Genomic DNA, 25,296 nt, shown 5'->3' on the forward strand with positions numbered 1-25,296 from the left:
CTCGTTCTAAAAGCTCCAGACATCTTTGGTTTGGATTCGTAAGATTCATCATTTCCTTCCTCCTTTTTCAGTAGATCTTTGTATTTGGATGAAGTATGGAATTTGAAATGAATAGAAATTTTGAAGAAGTATATTTGACCTAATCTTGAATGCTCAAGTCTGTAGCTGTGCCACAATCTAACAGAAGCGTGATCAATGTGTGTTCTAACAAAAGCATGATTTTTTAATTTGTAATTTCTCACCAGCTAGTTTTATTATCTCCTTTTTTTTCCTATACAGTTGTTCAGATTGAGGTTGTTTGATGGCAATTGGTTTTTCATTTTGTTCAATTTGAGAAATGTGGGAATTTTCAAGGAGAGGACATAAAAATGTTATATTTTTATACTTATAAAATGGCTATGATTATATAATAATTTTTTTTTACAAAAATAGATGGAAAGTTGTGTTCTTTATGTTGGAGTCAACCATTAGAATTGTTAGAATATGTAGGTTTAGTCTCACAAACTATATCTAGTCATTATGAATTACATTGGAGTTCATAAATCTATTTGTGATTATTCTCTTTTTACTTGAATAAAACAATGCATATCACAAGTACCATTGTCTATTGCAACTCAATCTCAGGGCCTTGTTTTCTCTACATTGGGGCATTAACTTACTAGATGAAAAGGTTAAAACTTGGATGTACATTCCAATTTTTTTCTCTACATGCTTGTAACTTGCTTAGGGTATTGCTTTGGGTATTACATTTTCTAATATATGTTGCTCTACATTTTTATGTCGCCTTTAATATTGGCAATTTTTAGAGATTACATTATGGGAGGGCATAATCCAAGTATCGAAATTGAGAAGTATGATTGGTCAAAGACAAATGTTGCCATGTTTGTCGATATCATTTATGAAAAAGTGAAGCACAATAAGCTACAAACATCTACCTTCACTAATACGGTTTGGGAGGAGATCAACAAAGAATTATATCAGGTTACGAACAAGAATTATGGTGTAGAAAGGCTCAAAGGTAAATGGAATCGTCTACGCACAAGACAACGTCTTTTTGCAGCATTGCTTGCGCATACTGGTGTGACAATGGATCCTGACACCAATAAAGTGAATGCTCCAGAGGAAGTGTGGGCAGAATTTTATCTGGTAAATACTTATATCTAATCAAATATATAATTTTATTGTATGTTTATGTATAATAAAATGCATTTTTTTGTAATCAATGGAACAGAAAAATAAAAAGGAGTATAAGTCAATACGAAAGGAAGGATGTGATCATTTTCACATTCTTAGTGAAATTTTCGGCGGGACAACTGCAACTGGTGATATGCATAGAGCTTCTACTCAATTACCTCCCACATCTGATGAAGAGAGAGAGCTCGAAGAAGCATTCATTAACAGAGGTGTCAGCTCATATGTTGAAGTTGTCGATGACGAGAATGAGGACGTTGGAGGGGAACCTAACAATCGCCGACGTCGTAGTACAGAATCAACTGAGAGTCATCGACGTAAAGATCCTAAGCGTTCAAAAACTGAAAAATATGATGCTTATATGGACAAGTGGAGTGATACCTTGCAACACCTGAGTCAAGAATCTATTGCTAGGCAAAAATACCTGGATTTGAGGGCTGCTAAGTTAGAACGCGAACAAGAAATTTCTTCCTCTACTGGAACGAGCGGGTTCAGTGATCCTTACTCTATAGATATGTGCATGCAGGTTTTAAATCAGATGGATGACTTATCAAACCAAGTGTACACAAAAGCTACAGAAGCTTTCGGTAAACCTTGGCTACGAGAGGTTTTCATGAAAATTCCATCAAATAGGAGAGCTGGATGGTTGGATTGCCTCAATCTCGACCGTGTGTAGGGTCATATGTTGACAAGTTCATGGGGATTGCTTTTATTACCTAGCCGGAGACTTTTTAAGTAATGATGGTTTTTGATTTTGTGACTTGAATGTGTAAGACATATTTGCTATTTTGTGGATTGAATGTTTAAGACATATTTGATATTTTGAAATTTAATGTTGATGACTATGTCATGCTTTTTAAATTTTAATTGTTTATTGGTTTGCCTCAATTCATAATTAATTTTATACATGTATGCTGAGTTTAATATCGATTTATTGCAGATCATGTCAAACTCTGATGATGAATCTGATGACTATGATGAATTAGGCGCAGATATCAATTTGCTTCTTATTTTGAGCCATGCAAATGATTTTTTTCATGAAATGACTCAGTTTCATAGATCTATTGATCGGATGCCTTGTCGAACGTCATCTCTTACTGGGAGGATGTATATTCAAGAAATACTTGATGGGCACCCTCAAGTTTGCTTTGATAATTTTCGTATGTCGAAACATGTGTTCGTGAATTTTTGTAGGACATTAAAAGAGATGAATATATTACAAGATGGAAAGAAAGTTACTGTTGAAGAAGGTGTCGCTATGTTCTTACTAATCATCGGGCACAACACACGACATCGAATATGTGCAGATCGATTTCAACATTCATTGTACACTTGTAGCAAGTGGTTCAAACAAGTTTTACGAGCTGTTTGTACATTGGGCACACATATTATTCGACCATATGAACACAATGACGTACATCCTCGCATATTGCATAATCTAAAGTGGTTTCCATATTTTAAGGTATATATTTTACCCTAATGTATCTAGTTACATTAACAACATATCTTTACTAAGACATTGTGTATTTTTAGAATTGTCTTGGAGCTATTGATGGAACTCACGTATCGGCATGGACACCGACATCAATTCAAACATCTTTTCGTGGTAGAAAGGTTATTGTCACACAAAATGTGATGCTTGTATGCGATTTCGATATGCTTTTTACATTTGTGTATACGGGCTGGGAGGGGACAGCAAATGATTCAAGGGTGTTCATAGACGCTTTGACTAGGCATGAAAATCATTTTCCTAAACCTTGCGGTGGTAAGTAATAGAAAAAATTCTCTATATATATTCATTTATGTAGGTATTTTACATTATTAATTAATATGATAATACTATCACAGATCAATTTTATTTGGTTGATTCTGGTTACCCAAATATGCCGGGGTTTCTTGCTCCATATCGAGGTCAACGCTATCACTTGAGAGATTATCGACGGCAAGGCAGACCAAGGGGGAAGGAAGAGTTGTTCAATTATAGGCATAGCACATGTCGTAATATTATTGAGCGATGCATTGGGGTGCTTAAGGCAAGGTTTCAAATTTTAAAAGATATGCCAAACTATCCAATTACTAGCCAAAGATTAATTCCACTTGCATGTTGTGCGGTGCATAATTTCATACGTCGGCATCATGCAATGGATAATTTATTTATAGAGTATTCATCTGAAGATATGCTCATGTCTGGAGTTGAAGATAGTTTTGGTGATCAAGAGACGATTCCAATTGATCCAAGCCAAACAGCTCAGATGGGACACATACGTGATGACATTGCAAGCCATATGTGGAATGATTATGTGGAGCATCATCCGTAATTAGCTAATGTCTGGTTTCAGCCTTTTATGGCTCTTGATTTTGTTATGAATGACTGTTATAATTGGCTGTTTTTTGTTTTTGAATTTTGGTTGGGAAGCATTTTGTTACAATCTGTAATTAGCTCAGATGGGAAGTTTGTTGTTACAATCTGTGGCTCTTGATTTTTGTGAAGGAATAGAAAAGAAAGTTGTTGTTACAATCTGTGGACTTTCTTTGAGACCTACAAATTTGAAAATTAATGTCTCAAGTACATAGCATATGTGAGAGGAGTTTGGAACTCTGAATGTTGTGAGGATTGCTGCATATGAACTTTGAATGTTGTGAGGATTGCTGCATATGTTCTTTTTTGCTTATATGATCCTTACTTTTTTTATTTTCTTTTTTGCTGCATAGTTCCCCTCCTCCTCTAGTCATTAAGGTAACAAGCAGTCTTGTTGAAATGATTCAACTTGTGACATCTTATTTCAGAGGTATTGATCTAACTGAGGCATTGCAGCTCCAGATGGAAGTTCAGAAACGCCTTCATGAACAACTACAGGTATCTTTTATAGTTGAGTTATGAGCATGCTCTTCTATTGTTTTATTTCTTTTTTGTATCTTTGACATGATCCAGGCCATAAATTTATGGAATTTTATTTGGTATTTTTCTCAACAAACAATTGTTAATGAATGTTGCGTGATTGTTGATTTCACATCTAACTTCAAAAAACAAGCAGCAGCCTCAAGCGTTAAACTGTATTTGTCCCAATTATTCTTGTTCAACTCACAGCTGTATCGTCGGTAATATTTTTTGTATTCTGTACCAGCAACAGCTAATTCTCTCTCATTATTTTCAACAGATTCAGAGAAATCTACAACTCAGAATTGAGGAGCAAGGGAAGTACCTGCAAGTGATGTTTGAGCAGCAATGCAAGTCAACCATGAACAAATTCAACACTCTTTCCACTGCATAAGAGCCATCAAGTGTATCTTCTGATCCGATTGACATGGCTGCGAAGACCGATACCTCCATCAATTCAAAGGGAGCAGAAAGTTCCAAGCAAACAGCTACCAAAAGGAAGATGCCAGAGCTTGATCCTTCAAATCCAAGTAATGCAGATGCTATCATCGGGTGTAGATTTTTCAGTCTCACCTTGAGATGGTGGCAGGTTTTGGGAAAACCATTTCAAGTTGTTGTATAAGGTGGCAATGTCGCATTGTGCAGGATGAAGACTAGTCTTTTTTGTTCAAGACAATTATGCCATAAAATATGTTGACTGGAGATATTTATTCCTTCAATAAAAGTGTTAATGCAATGAGTTGTGCATTTATGAAAGAATCATTTGATGTTTTGAATTTGGATTCTATGTTTAAGGGTTAATTTGACTGGAGATAATTATCATAGCTTTGTTGCGCGTGTTAAAACCTTGCTCTTTTCTGTGTTACTCTTTGTCGTAAGCGTCTACACATCAATGTTAGAAGATGTGTGTGTCTGTTTGTTTGTAAATAAATTTACAACAATAACTAGACATCAATAACACTTAATAGTTATAAACGAAATAAATATATGATCTTTGCAGAGCAAGTGGCGCATTGAAGGGCATTGTAAAATTCTCAGATATAAGTATAAACAATTAGAAAGATCAAATCCAGGAAAGCAACCTAAACATAAATCTAGTTTAAAAAACTTAAATCTAGTATAAAATAACATTCATATATAAATCTATTTTTTTTCCATATAAACATACCAAACGCATTTTCCAGTTTTCTTTTCTAGAAAATAGAATTACTGCATATCATACCAAACACATTTTCTGTTTTCTAAAAACAGAAACAGAAAACAGGAAAACAGAAATAGAAAATAGAAAACAGAAAATAGAAAATATTTTCCAAACCAAACGCACCCTAAGTTTTCTTTTTCCCCGAACCTTTTTCTCCTTTTCTCCTCTTCCCTTCTGCGACGGCGCCGATTCTGCCGAGTGAAGAAAACGAAGCCCTAGCTTCGTTTCCGGCGGCCGGCGAAGGCATTCTCCGAAGGCTCCATCACCGTCGTGATTCTTCGTCGAGGAGGACCCGTGAGCACGAAGAAGAGCCGGAGAACTTGAGTTTTCTTCAAACCCTAGCAGCTCCTCTTCCCGGTTTTGAGTCCAAGGATAGGTAAGTTGCTACTCACCTGTGCTAAGAGTAGTTCCGAGTTTTAGTTTTCTTCTTTTGTTTCGGATTGTGTTGTGCCGAATTCATATCTGCTAGGGATTTCATTTCATTGTATAGCATTTCAGTTTTAATTCTTTTTCCAGGTTGGAATGAGTAGTGATCTCCATTTGGTGATGAAGTAGAGTTAGTAAGACGAAGTCGCCTAGTTAAGAATTTATTTCCTTCCTAATGCTTTGAAGATTTGGGATGATGGACTGATTAGGAGGAACTGCATTTGGAACTATTATGGATCCTATGACTTCTGGAAATTCTAGAAAATTTTAGAGTAGGTGTGGGTTTTAATTGTTCATTTATATTCTCCTCAACCTGCCGTAATTCAGCGGAAAGGAAGTTTGGATATGAGAAGTTAGTGGTTGCTGTGGTTTAGGTTATCCACTGCTACCATAATCTGAATTGATGTACTATTACTAACTGAAAAGAGTATTTCTCCAATGTATATGATCCATCTTTTACTTCCCTATGCATGAGTTAGATTTTTATTTGTTAGTTCCTTTGAAGCTAGTTTAAGTTCCGTGAAGCTAATTGTTGATGTTTGGATTCTCTTGAGTTGATCATGGATGTGGTAGCAAAACCTACAGATTCAAGTATAGATTTGGTGAGTATCATGTGTTAAGACTAAAGATGATTTGAATTGATGTAATGAATTTAACAGGTGAGAAGTATGTGAGTAATTTAGATATGCTACTTTCATTCGAGCATACAGATTTGAGGTTCTTTAATCTGAACATGAGGTTTAGATAATTTGCTTATGTTAAATCTGAGCATGAGGTTTAGATAATTTGCTTACATTAAATCTGAGCATGAGGTTTAGATAAATTGCTTATGTTGAATCTGAGCTTGAGGTTTAGTTATGCTACTTACATTCAAGTATATGGATAACATCTGTGCTTGGCTGATTCTGGAATTTTAAATGGATTACGAGTTATAATATCTTTATTGAGTGAATTCCAGATAAGCTATGTATTAGTCATATTATGGAAAGGAAGTTTGAGAGACGATGAAAATCTGTACTAGCCAGAATATGTTTCTTTTGTTAAGTTTCTTTGCAAAATTTCTGTTAAGCAAGTGCAGATTTTTGTTAAGCTAGTATGTAGATTTCTGTTAAGCTATTATGCAGATTTTTATCAAGCTAGTATGCAGATTTCTGTTAAGCATTAGTGCAGATTTTTTATAAGTATTGTATGTGCAGATTTCTTTTGTATTCTATGCATGATTATGTGTTACATAGTTAGTTTCATTCATAGATGCATACGAAAGATACCCTTACAGTAGTTTGAGTTTAAGAAAAGTATAAGAAAGATAAAGAAAAGAAAGAAAAAGGCCAAGGCCTTAAGTAGATCCCAAAGTCAAGACTTTAGGGATTTTTGCACACAAGGTGCTTATTAAAAATGCCGAGGCATTATATATTAGAAGTATTAAAAGATAACAAGTATTTTACTTTTATCAGTGGCACTGTACTGGACTCTCAGTTGTCCTTGGGTTGGGCTCCCATAGTCGTCCCTAAGTTTAGATAACCTAGTATGCAGGACTCTCAGTAGTCCTTGGCCTGGGCTCCCATAGTCGGTCCCTTGGTTTAGATAACCTAGTAAACCCTACTAGATTCGGGACCAGCTATCTCGGGTCTAGTTAGGGATGCGCGCATAGCAAGTACAGTTGCCTGGGCCCAAGAAGAAGTTGATTATTATTTTGAAGTATTATAAGTATAGGTTTTTGAACGAGTAAAACGAGTTTTATATAAACATAAAGTATTAAAGATTAAGTTAGAACAAATGAAATAAGTTTCATATAGTTCTGAAAATCAGTAAGTTTAGTTCTTTATTCTATCATGTTTATCTAGTGGATGAGTAGTTTTCATGTTTACCTATTAGATGAGTAGCATGATTAGCTATTAGAATTACATGAGTAGATTCCTTAGTTTTTCTTTGCTATTAGTTTGACATGAGCAGTTATGTTTATGCTTTATTTCTTTTTAGAGCATATGGTTTCTAGTTCTTTTCGTATATATGCACATTCGTGATTTTGTGAGTTAGATAGCACTTATTAAGCAAATTTTACTTATAGATTGCACTTCCTCTTACTGCAAATACAAGAAAGGAAAAGATATAGAAAGGAAGGTGACAAGGAGCTGTTCGAAGGATGTGTGATGCCAGGACTATGGAAGCCTTGGGACTAGGAAAGAAGTTTTCATTTAGTTTCTGCATTTTAGTTATTGTAAACATTTGAGTTGTATTTTAAGTTCATGTCATTGAGATTATTCTGTTTAGATTGCATGTAGGATGAGTTCAGTTTAGTAAGTAGATATTTGTGTATTTGATACTTATTTAACTGCGTGGGTGTTTGATAAATGTTCCAGCCGCCTGTGGCTGATGTATACTATGCTTGTATCTTGATTTATAGTCACCGGTAAAAGGGAGTCTCTGCCGAAATTTTTCGGTAAGGTTTCCATGTGATTTTTTTATCATACCGGTTAAGTAGAGTTAGTAGTCAAGTAACGGTCATCCTTAGAGTGTAATAGTAGTAGTAAGAAGGGTGGTCGTTACAGTTGATGTCAGAGCAGTTCCCATTCTCCAACATCACACATCAGCACCAACCTTGTCGTCTTCAAGTAAGAAAGTATTTAATTTTTCTTTTATGCTTTCCCTTATTATGTGTAGTATAGAGTAATTGTTTATAAGCGCTTAAGTCAGATAAGAGTTTTTTTTTGTTTTCTTTATTCATATACAAATATGTATGATTAGAAAGGATAGAGAAGATATCAAGTCTTTTCTTGGCATAACTAGATGTCAAGATAGAGGACAAGACAGTGGGGAGTCAGAAATCCCAATTAAGTAATTAGAACCAGAAGCATGAGGAAGTTACTTAGGAGTATGAGGACAGTATGAGATAGAAATGCCCAGAATCATTCGAAGTTCGAGGACGAATTTTTTATAAGGTATGGAGGATTGTAACGACCCAAGTTTCCTCCATTTGAGCTCCAAAAATAATTCAAAAATATTTAAAAATACTATAGAAAAATTCTAGATATTTTTAGAAATTTTTAGAGTATTTTTATGTAATTTTTGGAGTTCGTTTGGTATTTTTATCAAGAGGAAGAAGTTTAAAAAAAAAGTGTTGAAGCCAGGTTTTGAACCCAAGACCTCGGACCCGAACCAGATCTTAACCAAACTCAGCCAACCAACTGGTCTGCGAGTGTTTTGTAAATCAAATATGGAGCAAATTATATATAAGCAGTAGCTAGGAGCATTTTAAATAAAAGGGGAATAAAACGTTCGGTTGAGGATTCGAAACCACGACCCTTGACTTGGTCCAAACCGCAGCATACCAACTCTTCCGCGAATATTTTGTGGAAAGGTAGGGTGCGAGATATATATATATGTTATCATTGAAACCCTAGTTATAAGAGGAGAGAACTTAAGTTTTCTTTTTTCCCCGAACCTTTTTCTCCTTCTCTCCTCTTCCCTTCTGCGACGGCGCCGATTCTGCCGAGTGAAGAAAACGAAGCCCTAGCTTCATTTCCGGCGGCCGGCGATGGCGTTCTCCGAAGGTTCCTTCACCGTCGTGATTCTTCGTCGAGGAGGACCCGTGAGCACGAAGAAGAGCCGGAGAACTTGAGTTTTCTCCGAACCCTAGCAGCTCCTCTTCCCGATTTTGAGTCCAAGGATAGGTAAGTTGCTACTCACCTGTGGTAAGAGTAGTTCCGACTTTTAGTTTCCTTCTTTTGTTTCGGATTGTGTTGTGCCGAATTCATGTCTGCTAGGGATTTCGTTTCATTGTATAGCATTTCAGTTTTAATTCTTTTTCCTGGTTGGAATGAGTAGTGATCTCCATTTGGTGATGAAGTAGAGTTAGTAAGACGAAGTCGCCTAGTTAAGAATTTATTTCCTTCCTAATGCTTTGAAGATTTGGGATGATGGACTGATTAGGAGGAACTGCATTTGGAACTGTTATGGATCCTATGACTTCTGGAAATTCTAGAAAATTTTAGAATAGGTGTGGGTTTTAATTGTTCATTTATATTCTCCTCAACCTGCCGTAATTCAGCAGAAAGGAAGTTTGGATATGAGAAGTTAGTGGTTGCTGTGGTTTAGGTTATCCACTGCTACCATAATCTGAATTGATGTACTGTTACTAACTGAAAAGAGTATTTCTCCAATGTATATGATCCATCTTTTACTTCCCTATGCATGAGTTAGATTTTTATTTGTTAGTTCCTTTGAAGCTAGTTTAAGTTCCGTGAAGCTAATTGTTGATGTTTGGATTCTCTTGAGTTGATCATGGATGTGGTAGCAAAACCTACAAATTCAAGTATAGATTTGGTGAGTATCATGTGTTAAGACTAAAGATGATTTGAATTGATGTAATGAATTTGACAGGTGAGAAGTATGTGAGTAATTTAGATATGCTACTTTCATTCGAGCATACAGATATGAGGTTCTTTAATCTGAACATGAGGTTTAGATAATTTGCTTATGTTAAATCTGAGCATGAGGTTTAGATAATTTGCTTACAATAAATCTGAGCATGAGGTTTAGATAAATTGCTTATGTTGAATCTAAGCTTGAGGTTTAGTTATGCTACTTCCATTCAAGTATATGGATAACATCTGTGCTTGGCTGATTCTAGAATTTTAAATGGATTACAAGTTATAATATCTTTATTGAGTGAATTCCAGATAAGCTGTGTATTAGTCATATTATGGAAAGGAAGTTTGAGAGACGATGAAAATCTGTACTAGCCAGAATATGTTTCTTTTGTTATGTTTCTTTGCAGAATTTCTGTTAAGCAAGTGCAGATTTTTGTTAAGCTAGTATGCAGATTTCTATTAAGCTATTTTGCAGATTTTTATCAAGCTAGTATGCAGATTTCTGTTAAGTATTAGTGCAGATTTTTGATAAGTATTGTATGTGCAGATTTCTTTTGTATTCTTTGCATGATTATGTGTTACATAGTTAGTTTCATTCATATATGCATACGAAAAATACCCTAATAGTATTTTGGGTTTAAGAAAAGTATAAGAAAGATAAAGAAAAGTATAAGAAAGATAAAGAAAATAAAGAAAAAGGCCAAGGCCTTAAGTAGATCCCAAAATCAAGACTTTAGGGATTTTGACACACAAGGTGCTTATTAAAATGCCGAGGCATTATATATTAGAAGTATTAAAAGATAACAAGTATTTTACTTTTATCAGTGGCACTGTACTGGACTCTCAGTTGTCCTTGGGTTGGGCTCCCATAATCGTCCCTAGGTTTAGATAACCTAGTATGCAGGATTCTCAGTAGTCCTTGGGCTGGGCTCCCATAGTCGGTCCCTAGGTTTAGATAACCTAGTAAACCCTACTAGATTCGGGACCAGCTATCTCGGGTCTAGTTAGGGATGCGCGCATAGCAAGTACAGTTGTCTGGGCCGAAGAAGAAGTTGATTATTATTTTGAAGTATTATAAGTATAAGTTTTTGAACGAGTAAAACGAGTTTTATATAAACATAAAGTATTAAAGATTAAGTTAGAACAAATGAAATAAGTTTCATATAGTTCTGAAAATCAGTAAGTTTAGTTCTTTATTCTACCTTGTTTATCTAGTGGATGAGTAGTTTTCATGTTTACCTATTAGATGAGTAGCATGATTAGCTATTAGAATTACATGAGTAGATTCCTTAGCTTTTCTTTGCTATTAGTTTGACATGAGCAGTTATGTTTATGCTTTATTTCTCTTTAGAGCATATGGTTTCTAGTTCTTTTCGTATACATGCACATTCGTGATTTTGTGAGTTAGATAGCACTTACTAAGCAAATTTTGCTTATAGATTGCACTTCCTCTTACTGTAGATACAGGAAAGGAAAAGATATAGAAAGGAAGGCGACAAGGAGCTGTTCGAAGGATGTGTGATGTCAGGACTATGGAAGCCTTGGGACTAGGAAAGAAGTTTTAATTTTAGTTTCTGCATTTTAGTTATTGTAAACATTTGAGTTGTATTTTAAGTTCATGTCATTGAGATTATTCTGTTTAGATTGCATATAGGATGAGTTCAGTTTAGTAAGTAGATATTTGTGGGTTTGATACTTATTTAACTGCGTGGGTGTTTGATAAATGTTCCAGCCGCCTGTGGCTGATGTATACTATGCTTGTATCTTGGTTTATAGTCACCGGTACATGGGAGATTCTGCCGAAATTTTTCGGTAGGGTTTCCATGTGATTTTTTAATCATACCGGTTAAGTAGAGTTAGTAGTCAAGTAACGGTCATCCTTAGAGTGTAGTAGTAGTAGTAAGAAGGGTGGTCGTTACATCGCCGGCTAGGTGGAAGTCTAGACGGGTCGTGGAGCGGATGTTCAGTATGAAGACCTGAAATCTTGGACACTGAGAAAAATTTCAGATGGTATGGAGGACTGGTCTGGCAAAAGGTCAACTCTCTTAAGAGGAGTAGGTAAGGACGCGTTCCCCTGAAAAGGGAACAATAAGCATCGATTTGACCTAGTGTTTCATATAAACTCAAAGTCAGAACCGGACAGTCAGAGGATATCAAATTCATATTTTATATACATTTTATACTGTCTGGACTAACTTTGTTTTGCAGGAAATTAAGTGCTAAAAAAGTTTGGTCCGATCGCCTGGACCAAGATCGCCCTGGATGGGCCTAGGGAAGCCAGACGGTTCGGGCGCCCAGACCCGAAAAGTCATCCACAAACTGACGTGGAGTGCATCGATTGGCTGGGGCATGTGGTCTAGGCACCCAGAGGGGTTCAGGTGCCCAGAAGAGCTTATATAAGTAGCATTCGACCGAGAGCTTGATAATGACATTCAGAATGACTTCTACATTTGTGCACTACTCTGATAAAGCCTCTACAATGTCCAAAAGTTCTAACGATGACCTGCTAAAGCTTTCATCCTACAAAGTCGTCGATATTCTTAGTTTTTGAATTACTTGTAATTTTTTTAAACTACACTTGTAATCTTTACAAATTGATTAGTGATTGCCCATAAAAAATACTCTCATGTGTGGGCCTTGAAGTAGGAATCACCATAGACTTTGAACCAAGTAAATCTTGATCGTGTTAGCATTGTTTTCTTTTCCTTTCTGTCTTTATTTTGATGCATTTTACTCAACTTTTTAAACGAATGAATTAGCCACAAGTGTTATTCACCCTCCACCCCCCCTCTCATCTAGTGCAATGATCCTACATGGGGAGGTATGATCCAATTTGTTGGAAGTGTTGCATGGAATCCATTGGAAGCTGAAATCTCTACAAAACAGAAACACCAAGAAAATCTGTTAGAAACTGCTCACTGTACAGATTCTGTGCCAATCTATTAAATTGATCCTTCTGAGTTAAAACCAATCTAATTCAAGATGATATTGATTAAGTGTTAAATGATATGTCCTACAAGAGTTAAATGTTAAAGCTTGCCTAGAAATTAGATGGATCAGATTAAATTTGAATTGATGTTTAGAAATTCTATACTTCATATTTCTATGAGTTTCAAAGCTATTTGAGAATCTAAGTGATTTGTTTTTTTTTCTGAACCAAACAAATTGAGATCAATATTGAGCTAATCTAGGAAGAGCACTACTTGTTGATGAAGAAAAATGGTGAAATATGTGAAAAATAGTGAAGAACAGAAGCTCGCAACTACTAAAATCTACCACTCTGTAGAATTTTGCCCCAATTTTTTAAATGATTCTGATTAGGAATGAAGTGAGAGAAGCTAAATGAAACTTTCAACTAAACTCAAATCTTCATTCCGAAACATGAAGCAAAAAATTAGCTTCACTCTTTAAGTTTTTGAGATTTATCAAATTGTTATGAACAGAAAAGAAGCTGGAAATTTGGGAAAGAGGTGTTATGCATTGGGAAGTAAGTTCAGAAAGAAGAGAAAAGGGGGGAGCATGGTCAATAAATTCATGTATATAGCATTCTTTTGTGTCAATGTCTTCCACTATAACTTTGAATTTTATTCTCCTCATTTCTTTTCTTACATACAAACTTTCCTTTAATTTGATTCATGCTTTCTTTGTTATCACGATAAGCCTTCACAATTATGTATTATAATGCTTTAGCTAGTGGTGGAGAGTAGAAGATAAGCAAGCATATGATAGTGCACGAAATATGAGTAGCTTGAGTTGCTCCACCATTACATGAATATAAGATTAGAATTGAGAGTCACTAAAATTCCCTTGTGAGGATTAGTTATTGATATCATTCTCAATTTATTCATGATGTTGTTAACCAAAGTGAGAATTGAAACCATGGATGCTTGAATTGTTGAAACTTAACAATCCTAGGTAGCTTTCATTTATCATCTTCTAAACATGATTGAGAATGGTTAAAGGGAACAACCTTGGTTGTTTCTTTAGGTTTTCTTTATTACATGAGACATGCAAGACTAAGTGTGGGGGAGTTGATAAGTAGGATTTTGGTGCATATTTTTAGTTCTCAAATGGAATATTTTATATCTCCTCATATGATTAATTCTTGCTTTATCCAATATTTTACGAGTTGATATTCATGGAGAACTTTGATGCATTTCCTTTATATTTTGTAGAATTTTATCTAATAATTGCATGTTGATTTGTAGGGAGTTTGGTTCATTGAACCAAATGAATTCAAATTGGGTCCAATCCATCAAAGTTGAGCCTACTTCTTGAGATTAACCCAAGTTAAGCCCTCTAACCAAATCCCTAATTTCTACCTAAACTAAACCAAAACCCAAGTCAAAATTCCGATTCAAACCAAGGTTTAAAATCCAAATAAGTCACGGATGAACAGTGGTTGCCCCTACTATTTACCATGCCATTCTGCGTCTTCTTCTTCTCACGAGCGCATGCCCCCGATCCTAGATGTTAACTACTTCTTGTGCGACAAAACCATGGAGGAAATCGAAGGAAGCCTTTAAAATACCTTCCCGAAGCTGGAAACTCGCTAGAGAGGTCTCAACAATGAGCTTTACTGGTGATTCTGATCTTCACTTCTGTCCCTGTTTGAATGGTGTTGATAGTAGGGGAGCTTCAACCATCATCGGGGACCAGCAGAGAGGTTTCTCTGGGGTTCTTGACTATGTTCCGACCGCCATCCGTAATCCATCAGCATCTAATTACTGCCCATAGATTAGAATCTCAAATCCAAATTTTGCAATTTTAGTTTCAGATCCAAGCTTGCATTTTGCTGGAGAGGTTTTCTTTAACCAAGATCTGCAAGTTCTCGACCTAAGCTAAGTTCAGCAGCAGTCTTCTTCTTTATCCTTGGATTCTAACTTTGAGGTTTTAAGTGAGGGTGCTTGTGTGATGACAAGAGTTGTGATTTTAGAATTAGTTGCAATTGGGATTGGTTTAGCTTTAATTTGACATTCCATTCTTGTTGGATATATTTAGATCTTATTGTGTTGATGTTTGGATTACATAGATTAGTTTCTTCCTTGCTAAATTGTTTTAAATCTTGTAGTTGGTAATTTGGTTTCAATGAGTTTTCCATTTAGCTCAATTAGTTCTTAACTTTGTCTTTGGTAAGAATTTCATTAATGTTTAGAATTGTAGTGTAATTTCTATTTTATTACAATTGACTTTTCTAGCTTATATTTAAATTTAAAGTAGTTTCAATCTTGATTAGTGGTCAATTTGTGTAGCCATTCCTTTCGTTTCTTTAGATTAGATTTTCCTTACTAGTGTTCAATCTATTTCTTTAAACTAGAATTAAAACACAAAAAGTTAACAACCATTTCTATTAAGAAAACACCCAAAATTGTCCTTAATCTTGAACAAACATCCTACTATTAGTTTCCTCGAGAGATTCGACTTGGGCCCTATGCTATATCATTTCTTTGGGTAGTTGAGGGTTTTCAAACACTGTATTAATTTGGAATTCACTCGTGACATTCAATTTGGAAAAACCAATAGTGTAGCTAGGTCAAACATAAACCAATTAGCAAATTCCTAATCCTAAACCAATTAGGAAAACATTGATTAACTCAACCTATTAATCCAAACCCCACATTTCTCATACACCATGGTTTAATTAATCTCAAATCAATAATTAGTCTTTTGTTTACTCCATGTATTAATTGCACTATAGATCAATTAATTACATCATAAGCTTATTAAACAATTAATCCAACTTATTAATAGGGTTTAACTAATCTTATCCTTACAATTTACATGTGATAATTAATCCAATGGAGCTTAACTCATCACCTCACCTCGCTGCTAACTGAAACTTGCTCAACCCACCATTATCACATCAGAATTTCATCTCAAAGATTAACAAGCTAACTGTATTGTTAATGCTACCAAACATGATTGATAAATTAAGTATCAAAAAAGAGGAATGATGTCACCGGACAACTCACGACGAGAAGGTGCCACAACAATAGGAAGGCAACACAAGGGAAGAGGAACAATGTCATCGAACTAAGGGCGTTGGATTCTTGCTTGTAGCTGAAGAAGGGTAGCGGCGTCGGCCCATTCTCGTAGTAGAGGGGCGGACCAACACAAGGGGAAGAGAGGTAGCTATGTAACTATTAATGTAATCCCTAAGAGCCAATCAAGAGTTGATTGACTTAGGACATATTGTATCATATTTTATTAATAAAAGGTACTGTTATTATATTTACTTCAGATCTATGCCAGATGAATAAGTATAATAATATCTTAGGATAGTAGGTTCTAGTCTATAGCATATCAATTAGTTGAATTAATGGTGAAAAGATGTAGATATATATAGAACACTACTCTTAACTTAATATACAAAAGTAATATTAATGCATTGGACTAGTATGTATGTCAATTGATGACTTAATTTTATAAGTTATGGATATAAGATATCAAGTTGACACATGAGTATATTTTAGAGAATACGTACTGAATTGACCCGCCATAAGATTGTTTCATAGATTATTATATGAATATCATAAACATTCTCATAGTAACTATTGATATGAATAATCTTTAGACTTGAAGTCACTATGGTTCCCTACATAAGGAGTTGTGTACTTTAGTATCAACAAACGTCATCTGTAACAAGGTGGGCAATAAAGTCAATCGCTGGGTATGCAATAAGTTATGTTAAGGGATGTGAGTGATGTAGATGAGATTTGTCCCTTCCATATGATGAAAGTGATATCTGTGGGACCTTTGATGAAGTAGGACTACTAAAATGCATAGTCATTCTTAAATAAGTCAATATGAGATATTGAGCTCATTTAGTTAAGGGAGTCTACTTGGAGATCAAGAAACACAAAGATTGATAAGAGGATGACACAGTCTAGGCCTTATTGATCAATCTAGATATTGAGGATAAAATGACCAAGTCATACAATATAATAGACACAGAAAGGTTAGGTCAGATCTCAACATTCTTGTTACTTGGGTAGTAATGATATAAAATACGGTACCCAAATAAGCACTAAATAAGAGGATTATTGAGAAATAATCTTATTGAAATTTTTAGCAATTTTCAGGGAATTTTTCAGAGCTCGTATGGAGTATTTAGAGGGGATGCATCTATGGGCTTAGGAAAAAGCTTGTTTGAGCTACCCTATTTGAACGAGGAAATGTTTAATTTTCTTAAATATTTTCTTTTTCCTTTTTATTTTCTTTTCCCGTGCCTTATATCTCCCCTTGCCGAACCCTTCTCTTCATCTCGTGACGCCGCCCAATCTCCTTTTCCCTTCCGAGCCGCACACCGCCGAGCTCTTCTCTATTCCAGAACATCATCACCGATCGCCCTCTCGTGTCACTCATGGTCACCTCGGCCTGACGCCGGTGAACGAGTGCCACCCGAGGGTCACCTCTCCGACCCTCTTCTTCCTTTCCTCCTTGCTTCTCTGCCCTGGAGCGATCGCCGCCTTCTCTCTGCCCTAGCTCCTGATCGTCGTAGCCAGCCGCTGCCTTGTTCCTGGCGCACCCGTGTAACGCCCCGACCCGGGCGGGCCCCACCCGGACCGAACCGGGAACGCCACCAGAATTACCCATCGGGTTGACAACTAGCTCCACAGACCACCAAAAGTCCTTTCAGCGTGCTTTGTCCTCACTCGCACGCATCCTGAAAAACTTTCCAAGAGGTCACCCATCCTCAAATTTCTCCAAGCCAAGCACGCTTAACTTTGGAGTTCTTAAGTTTGGGCTTCCGAAAAAGAAGGTGCACCTTGGTGATATGGATAGTACCATCTAACCTTTTAAGCCATACTTAACCAGAATCTCAAAACTGGGGTATTACAATCACCCCCACTTAAAGACACAACATCCTCGTTGTGCAACCATGAATCACACCACAAACAAATCCCAGAATCTCCCTCACTAGGTGGTGTCCTAGTTGCTCCTGCCATAGGCGCACTCACGGTCGCAAGGTCGCTCTGATACCATTTGTAACGCCCCAGCCCAAGCAGGCCCCACCCGGACTGAACTGGGAACGCCACCAGAATTGCCTATCGAATTGATGACTAGCTCCACAGACCACCGGAGGTCCTTTCAGCGTGCTTTGTCCTCACTCGCACGCATCCTGGAAAACTTCCCAGGAGCTCACCCATCCCAAATTTCTCCAAGCCAAGCACGCTTAACTTTGAAGTTCTTAAGTTTGGGCTTCCGAAAAAGAAGGTGCACCTTGGTGATACCATCTAACCTTTTAAGCCATACTTAACCAGAATCTCAGAACTGGGGTATTACAACCCGTGCCCTAGATCGCGGGAAGCCGAAGACGCGTGTAGGCGACAGAGGTAGGTGGCTTAAGCCCTTCCTCGAATTCCATCTTTTGCTGATCTCTGCCCGTGCCTTGCCTCCTCCTCAGAGTAGTTGTGATCTGGCGGTGTGACTGAAAGGTGAGGGCTTAGTTCTTGATCTTGTGCTCTGTTATAGTCCGATTTCGACCGTGAGCATTACTGGCGGTTAGAGAGGAAGAGGTAAAGTGCACAGATTGTTTCTGGTTTAGGTTGTTAATTGATTGGCGTGTTGATTTCTTGATCTTCTTCTTGATCCAATCAGAGAGGTGTATCCAGCAGCAGCAGCTACTCTTGGCAGCACCCTCCCTGGTTGTGGATTTAGGTAAGGTGTAAAGAATTTGGTTTCTTTCGCTGTAGCTTACACCTAGATTTGAAGCTAGGGGAGGTTAGGAATGAATTGTTTTAGAATTGATTTAGATTTAGACTTTAATCAAAATTGTGTAGTGGGTTGTCTAGGGTAAAGGAAACTAATCCTAGTTGACCAATGAGTTATATGTAGTTAGGGTTAATGATCATATTGATTAGGGTTTTACCTGACTAGTTTTGGGGATTTTATTTAGCTATTTAATTCATATGAATTTAGATAAATAAAATATATATTGATTTATGCAGGACTCTGATTCGAGACGAGCATCTCAACGTAGGATTTTTTATTCGATCTTCTATTAAAGACGGATACTTCTTACTTTGACTCTCTTTAGTTCATTGAAACTCGGTGCATAAGCTATTTTTGAATAAGGACTACTTTACCTTGACTCCACTCGTAATATTTCCTGTACATGATACTTCCACTCAAACCTTTGAGTTATTCATTCCTATATCCATACAGTCACTTGTTGCCATCTATGATATTTAGCAGATATTTAGCAGATATTAGATACCAACCTTGTATACTTTGATTTATTGTTTATTTATGTACTGTATTAAGCATGTTGGCTTCATGTAGCATACCTAATTCCTGTTTATATGTATATGATGACTGTTGTATTTTGCACATCATATCATTACATATATGCCAACGATGAATTCTCCCTTGTGGTCGAGAGAGTTGTTGACCAGGGTCGCACGCTTGGCCACTCGAGAAAGAGTGGTAGTTGGAGCAAATGCTGCTTGTCTTATCGTGCCCCCACTCGCTCACTCATGAGTAGAGAAAACTGGAGTTGCGAGTAGCAGGGACCTCGTCACAGATGTAGCTAGTTAGCTACTATGCAACTATCCACTTAGCCACCCGAGAGAGTGGTAGCTGGAGTGTTGTACAGTTTGTCACTGACCCGGCCTCTTGACCATACAGGGGTCATGGAGCAGAGAGGTGGGTGGGAGTGACCATTAGTGCATATGCTTTATTATTGTTATACCCGCTTATGTTGTTGCTTTCTTATGTTTACAGTTGTTCGTTTTGCCATGTTATACATTTATACTTATTGAGCTATATACGTATTGATCGCATGTTGTTCGACTCCGGTTTACTTATTGATAGAATGTCTCTACCTCACCTGATACCTTCATAGTGATGAATAGTTCAATAAACGATCGGTATAACTCCTGATCTTCTATTACCTAGCCTAGGATATGGTTTCAGGTATGAGCATATATTACGATTTTATTTTAGTATCTGCTATTCCTCTTATGAGACTGTATACTGTTGGCTCACTCTCTATTTGTATGTTATGTTCATGCACTATCTTTCCTTTACCTGCTGAGTCCCAACACTCATCACCCCACAAACTGATTTTTCTTTCGCCAGGTAACAAGTTGATGAATCAAGGATGCTTGGAGAGTCCTAGCTGCCAGTCTCGCATCACATCCGAGGATAGTTTTCTTTTAGGTCTTATTTCTATTTGGATGGTATATTGATTTTGCTATTTTCTTTCTAACTAGTTGATGTGGATTTTGGAGTCTAGTCTAGTGATTTCATGTATTTTGGGGTAATTGCTTTGTTGGTTTTGCATTCGTATATTTTTTTGTGATTTTCGTTGTGTTTACCTTCAGCTGTGTGGGTTGCTTATAAACTGTGTGGTTGTGTTTACTTTCAGTCATGTGGGCTGCTTATAAACTGCGTGGTTGAGTTTACTTTCAGTCATGTGGGCTGCTTATAAACTGCGTGGTTGTGCTTATATCCAGCCGTGTGGGCTATTGAATATGTTTATATGTTGAGTGTGGATGTATATTGGTTCTAATTGTCACTGTTATAGGGGAGGTGTTGTCTGATTTTCGATTGGACACCCTTACCCTCAGGGTGTGACAAATGATGCATTGCTAGATGTCACTCATTGCTTATATATCTAAAATATTATTTTAGATACGTTGCCAATGTTTTGAGAACTTATTGGGTCACACACAAAGAAAATGTTAATTTGGAGTTGGGATTATTTTAGTTTGACTTAAATATGATTGTCCCTAAGATTATAAAGTTAAGTCTAATCTGAATTAAAATCAAGTGAATCCAACCATTGAATTATTGGATTGAGTTGAGTTAGACTCAGGTGAATCCAACCATTGGATCATTGGATTGAGTCTAATCCGAATTAGATTCAATGGATTAGACTCAACCACTAAAGATTAATGTCCATTAAAGAGCTTAATGGAGGGAGGATTGATGTCCATTTAAGGGCTTAATGGAGCATTAAATAAAGGAATACTAAAAAAAAATCTTTTGTATTCATTGGATAAGTACAAAAGGCCTTTTGAAGTGCATTTTAGTGTAAGGGTTTTTACTTATATTTTCCTCCCCTTCTCTTGGTCGAACCTCCAAAAGTAGCTAGCACCGCAAAGGTGGTTCTTCTCTGAATCTGAGTTTGTGCGACGAACTTGGAACATGTTCATGTGGATACTAAAGAGGTGTGAACATTCTAATCAAATTGAGATCTACCGAAGAATCAAAGTTACTATTGGAAGTATCGTTCATGCAACAAAGGTAACTAATCTATCTGATAGAGTAGCAAGAACAAGTATACCGTATTTGCATGGATCTCTAAAGGGATTATTTTTTCACTGCATTATGTGTTATTTTTTTGCATAAGATCCCAACATTAATAGTCGGCGATGTCTTGCGACGGTGGCAGTGTCATCGGGTCGGCCTCACTCAAGCAAGTGCGATGGTGTCGGGTCGATACACAAGGCGGAGGCTAGGGCATGGTGGTGGAGAATGATAGCTGCTGACGGTGCAAGGCACCGACGTCTTGCGGTCAGGGTGACACGGTGATTGGGTAGCAGTGGGGATTCACTGGACTCGACACAACCGAAGGGGTGTCCGACTTCGGTTGTTTTTGAGTAGAAGGTCACAACCTGTCCAGACCCACGGCGGGAAGAAGGATGTGCGGCACCTACAGTGGCTCGCGGTTGTCGGTACGACAACTGCAGTGGCGTCAAGTATTTATGGCGATCAACTACGAGGGGGAGAGGGCAACAACATCAATTAGGGCACACGTGTAGCACGAAAAAAATGATTTAATGAAATTAAACATTTCCTCGTTCAAATAGGTTTTACAAAAATAGACTTTTCTCTTACCCATTTATCCTCATAAAATATAAAATAACTCCTTTAAAGTCTATAAAAATTCCTAAAAAATCTAAGAAAATTATATTAGGTAATTTCTTAATTATCCTTAATTATTTAATTACTATTTACTTGTTGTGTTTAATAGGACTAGTACCAAGGTAATCATAGGTGACATTTTTCCCAACTCTTTAGTTACTGGACTACACTCGGTGTGTGTAAGCTCATTTGGAAAAATCAAAATCCCATAAAAAATGTGAAAAGAGAATAGAAATCAAAGAAAAATGCTTGTGGAAAAAATAAGATGCAAGATGAGTGAGAATAAGGGATAAAAGATAGTTGTCATGGGTAGAAAGGATAGAATGCCCCTTTGAGACCGAGTTAGGTTATTGTGGAAACATCTATCCATTCCTCTCATCATCGAGCATGCCTTTAAGAATTTGTGCCAAGAAAAGGGGACGAACCTCATGTAGGGCAAGTAAGTGTCTAACGCTAAAAATCTTAGGAATACTACTGAATGATGACTTGACTAGGAAGGAATTTGAAACCTAGGAAACACATCATGCACTGTGCACTTAACTAGCTTGTAGGCTTGGTGAAACTGATTGAGTACTTGCATTTTAAGATGATTCCATTTGATAGGATTAGATGGGTTCACTGAAATTGGATATACTATTCACATATTCTTTTTAGATTCATAATTGCTTGGGGACAAGCAAAGGTTTGGTCTGGGGGAATTTGATCATATTTTCATACTACATTCAACCCACTTTTGCATGCATGATTTGAGACAACTTAATTCTATGCTTTATTTTTATGTTTTACTATTCATAGATACTGTTCTTATGTATTTTGGATAATAGGAGTGAAAATTAAAGCGAAATGGGGAGTGAAAAGACTAAGCCAAAGAAGCTCTGCCCTACTATAGAAGGTTGTGCCCAGTGGCATGACTCGTGGTAGGTTCAGCTACCTTGCCACGGGCGACCTGTTGGATCGAGAAGCGCTAGAGGGGGGGTGAATAGCGCTCGTGGCTTTCACTCGTTTCAGAATCGTAAAACTCGAGTAATAAACGCAGCGGAAATTAAAAGGACAATCACACACAAAGACACGAGGAGTTACTTGGTTCGGAACCTGTGGCGACTCCTACTCCAAGGCCCGCAATCATTGATCGCTTCCGGTGGGCAACAACTATAAGCTCGAAAAGTTATTATAAACTAATTACAATTTGAATTATAAAGAAAGCAATACCGACAACAAGAATATCAAATCTGAAGCTCCGGGTTGTCGGGATGATGTTGCAGTACTTCGGGATCGTCTCGTTAGCAGCTTGTAGTGTAAGGGTTGCTCGGAAGGTGTTGTCTCTAGCTGCTGGTCGAGACTCTCTTATATAGGGTGTTCAAGGCGCCTCCATCAAGCTCCAAGGTGGCTCCAACCCGAAAAATCGATCCCGATTTAGCCGCTGTCGATAAGGCCTGCTCGCTGCTCGTTATCCATCTGAAGGTGCCTTCAACCACTCCAAGACGCCTTCAAGCAGTGATCCAAGGGGCCTTCAATCCCCATGAAGAAGCCTCCAGCTCCACTTCGCATCCAGCTTTAGCCTTGCACCCGAGGTACCTCCAAGCTCCATGGAGGCGCCTAGGACACTGTTTATCCGAGGTGTGACTTGCTCCTTTATTCCTCCAAAATGTATTAGTCCCAAACACATACCCTGCAAAATAAAGTTAGCACATAATAGTCATAGTAACAAAAATATTGACAGTCTCTGGACTGTCCGGTTCTGACTTCGGATTTCCAATCAGAAACCCTAGGTCGACCCGACGCCTACTGTTCCCTTTGCAGGGAACGCGTCCTCACCTACTCCTCTCAGGAGAGTTACCTGTTGCCAGTGCGATCCTCTAGATCGACTAGACTTTTGCTTAGCACTCGATGCTTCCGGACTTTCTGCTGGACGACCGCTCCCCGACCCGTCCAGTTTTCCACCTGGTTTACAACACCAGGACTTTCCACCTAAGGTTACCACCCCCTAGGACTTTTTCCTGAAGCCCTCGACTCACCAAGACTTTCCACATAGGGTTACCACCCCCTATGACCTAAGGTTACCACCCTTAAGATTTTCCACCTGCCTAACCTCAGTTAGGACTTTTGCCTAAGTACACTTAGGACTTTCCTGCAAGCTCATTCAAACTATTAGATCACAACATAACCTTAACTTTGAATCCTTTGCCATTATCAAAATACTGGTTCGATCGTCGGATGCTTCCCGCACCAACAATCTCCCCCTTTTTTATTATGACAACTTAAATTCAAATTTAAGTAAAACAAGCATAAGTAAACGAATGTATCAGTAAACATAAGCAAGCTAAATGTCTAAGGCTCCCCCTTAATAAGAGCTCTCTTTCTCTTATCCTTAATTTGAATTTTGAATTTATCTTACTCTCCCCCTTTGCCATATATCAAAAAAATTTTGTATGGAGAACTATAGTAAAAAGACAATATGAGAGGACTAAGTTTTTAACAACTTACATTTTAAACTTAAAAAATTATATTTTAAAACACTTTAAAGCAATATTTCTTGTAAGTGAGATTTGATAAGTGAAAACATGTCTTTGAAATAAACAAAATAAAGCCTAATAAATATTTTAAGCAAGAAGTTGGTTTTAAGAAAACTAAGTTTAGTAACTAATTTAGCTAAAAAGATTTTTTTTTTGAACCGAAACATAGCTAAATTAAAATTACTGATTTGAGCCACTCCTTTTACTTAGCCAAAATTTGTGCAAATTTAGGAAAAATTAAAACAAATGATTTTCAAAAGGCAAGTTTTGAAAATAGTAAGCTTAAGTTTTGCAATGAAAAATGTCTTAGCGAGTTTCGAAAGGCTTTGTTAAAAAATATTTCGTTAAAATTTTTAAGGCCTTTTTAAAAGACATTAATTTCGAAAAGTTTTTTGAATAATTTTTGAAAGCTAAAAAATAGACTGAGACTTCTTGTAAAATGTTTGAACAGAATTTTTTAAAAAATAGTTAGTTAATTTGGAAGGAATTTTTTTAAAATAATATTAGATTCAAAAAAATATTTAGATGAATAAGGAATTTTAAATTAAAGGCAAAGGAGGAGGAATAATTTAAGAACCTAATGTCCAAGCATGAGTTAAGTTAAATGGATTTCAAATTAACCAATTTCCTTTAATGAGGTATCAGAGCCCTAAAGTGCACGCATGAGTCAACTTGAAATTTTAATGTCCTTAACCAACTGTCTAACCTTTAGCTATTGGCTAAATACCTAGAGGGCAACAGTTTTCACTTGGTTAGTCAAGTTAAGTTCAAAATCCAGTTAGATTTGTCTAGGCCTGGATCATTTAACTTGATTAATGTAAAGTTAGCTTTTAACGCCCAGAC

General features: G+C 36.9%; 1 protein-coding gene across 1 annotated transcript; it reads left to right on the forward strand.

Annotated features, from left to right (window-relative positions):
- The first annotated feature begins 816 nt into the window (after positions 1 to 816).
- LOC121978303 lies at positions 817 to 4,463 on the forward strand. Its single transcript, XM_042530666.1, has 7 exons — positions 817 to 1,146; positions 1,232 to 1,717; positions 2,132 to 2,332; positions 2,725 to 2,956; positions 3,040 to 3,505; positions 3,904 to 4,048; positions 4,350 to 4,463. The coding sequence occupies exons 1-7, from the start codon at positions 817 to 819 to the stop codon at positions 4,461 to 4,463; spliced, it is 1,974 nt and encodes a 657-aa protein (XP_042386600.1).
- The last annotated feature ends 20,833 nt before the right edge of the window (positions 4,464 to 25,296 follow it).

This window comes from Zingiber officinale, chromosome 4B (genome assembly GCF_018446385.1).
Source record: "Zingiber officinale cultivar Zhangliang chromosome 4B, Zo_v1.1, whole genome shotgun sequence".
Lineage (NCBI taxonomy): Eukaryota > Viridiplantae > Streptophyta > Magnoliopsida > Zingiberales > Zingiberaceae > Zingiber > Zingiber officinale.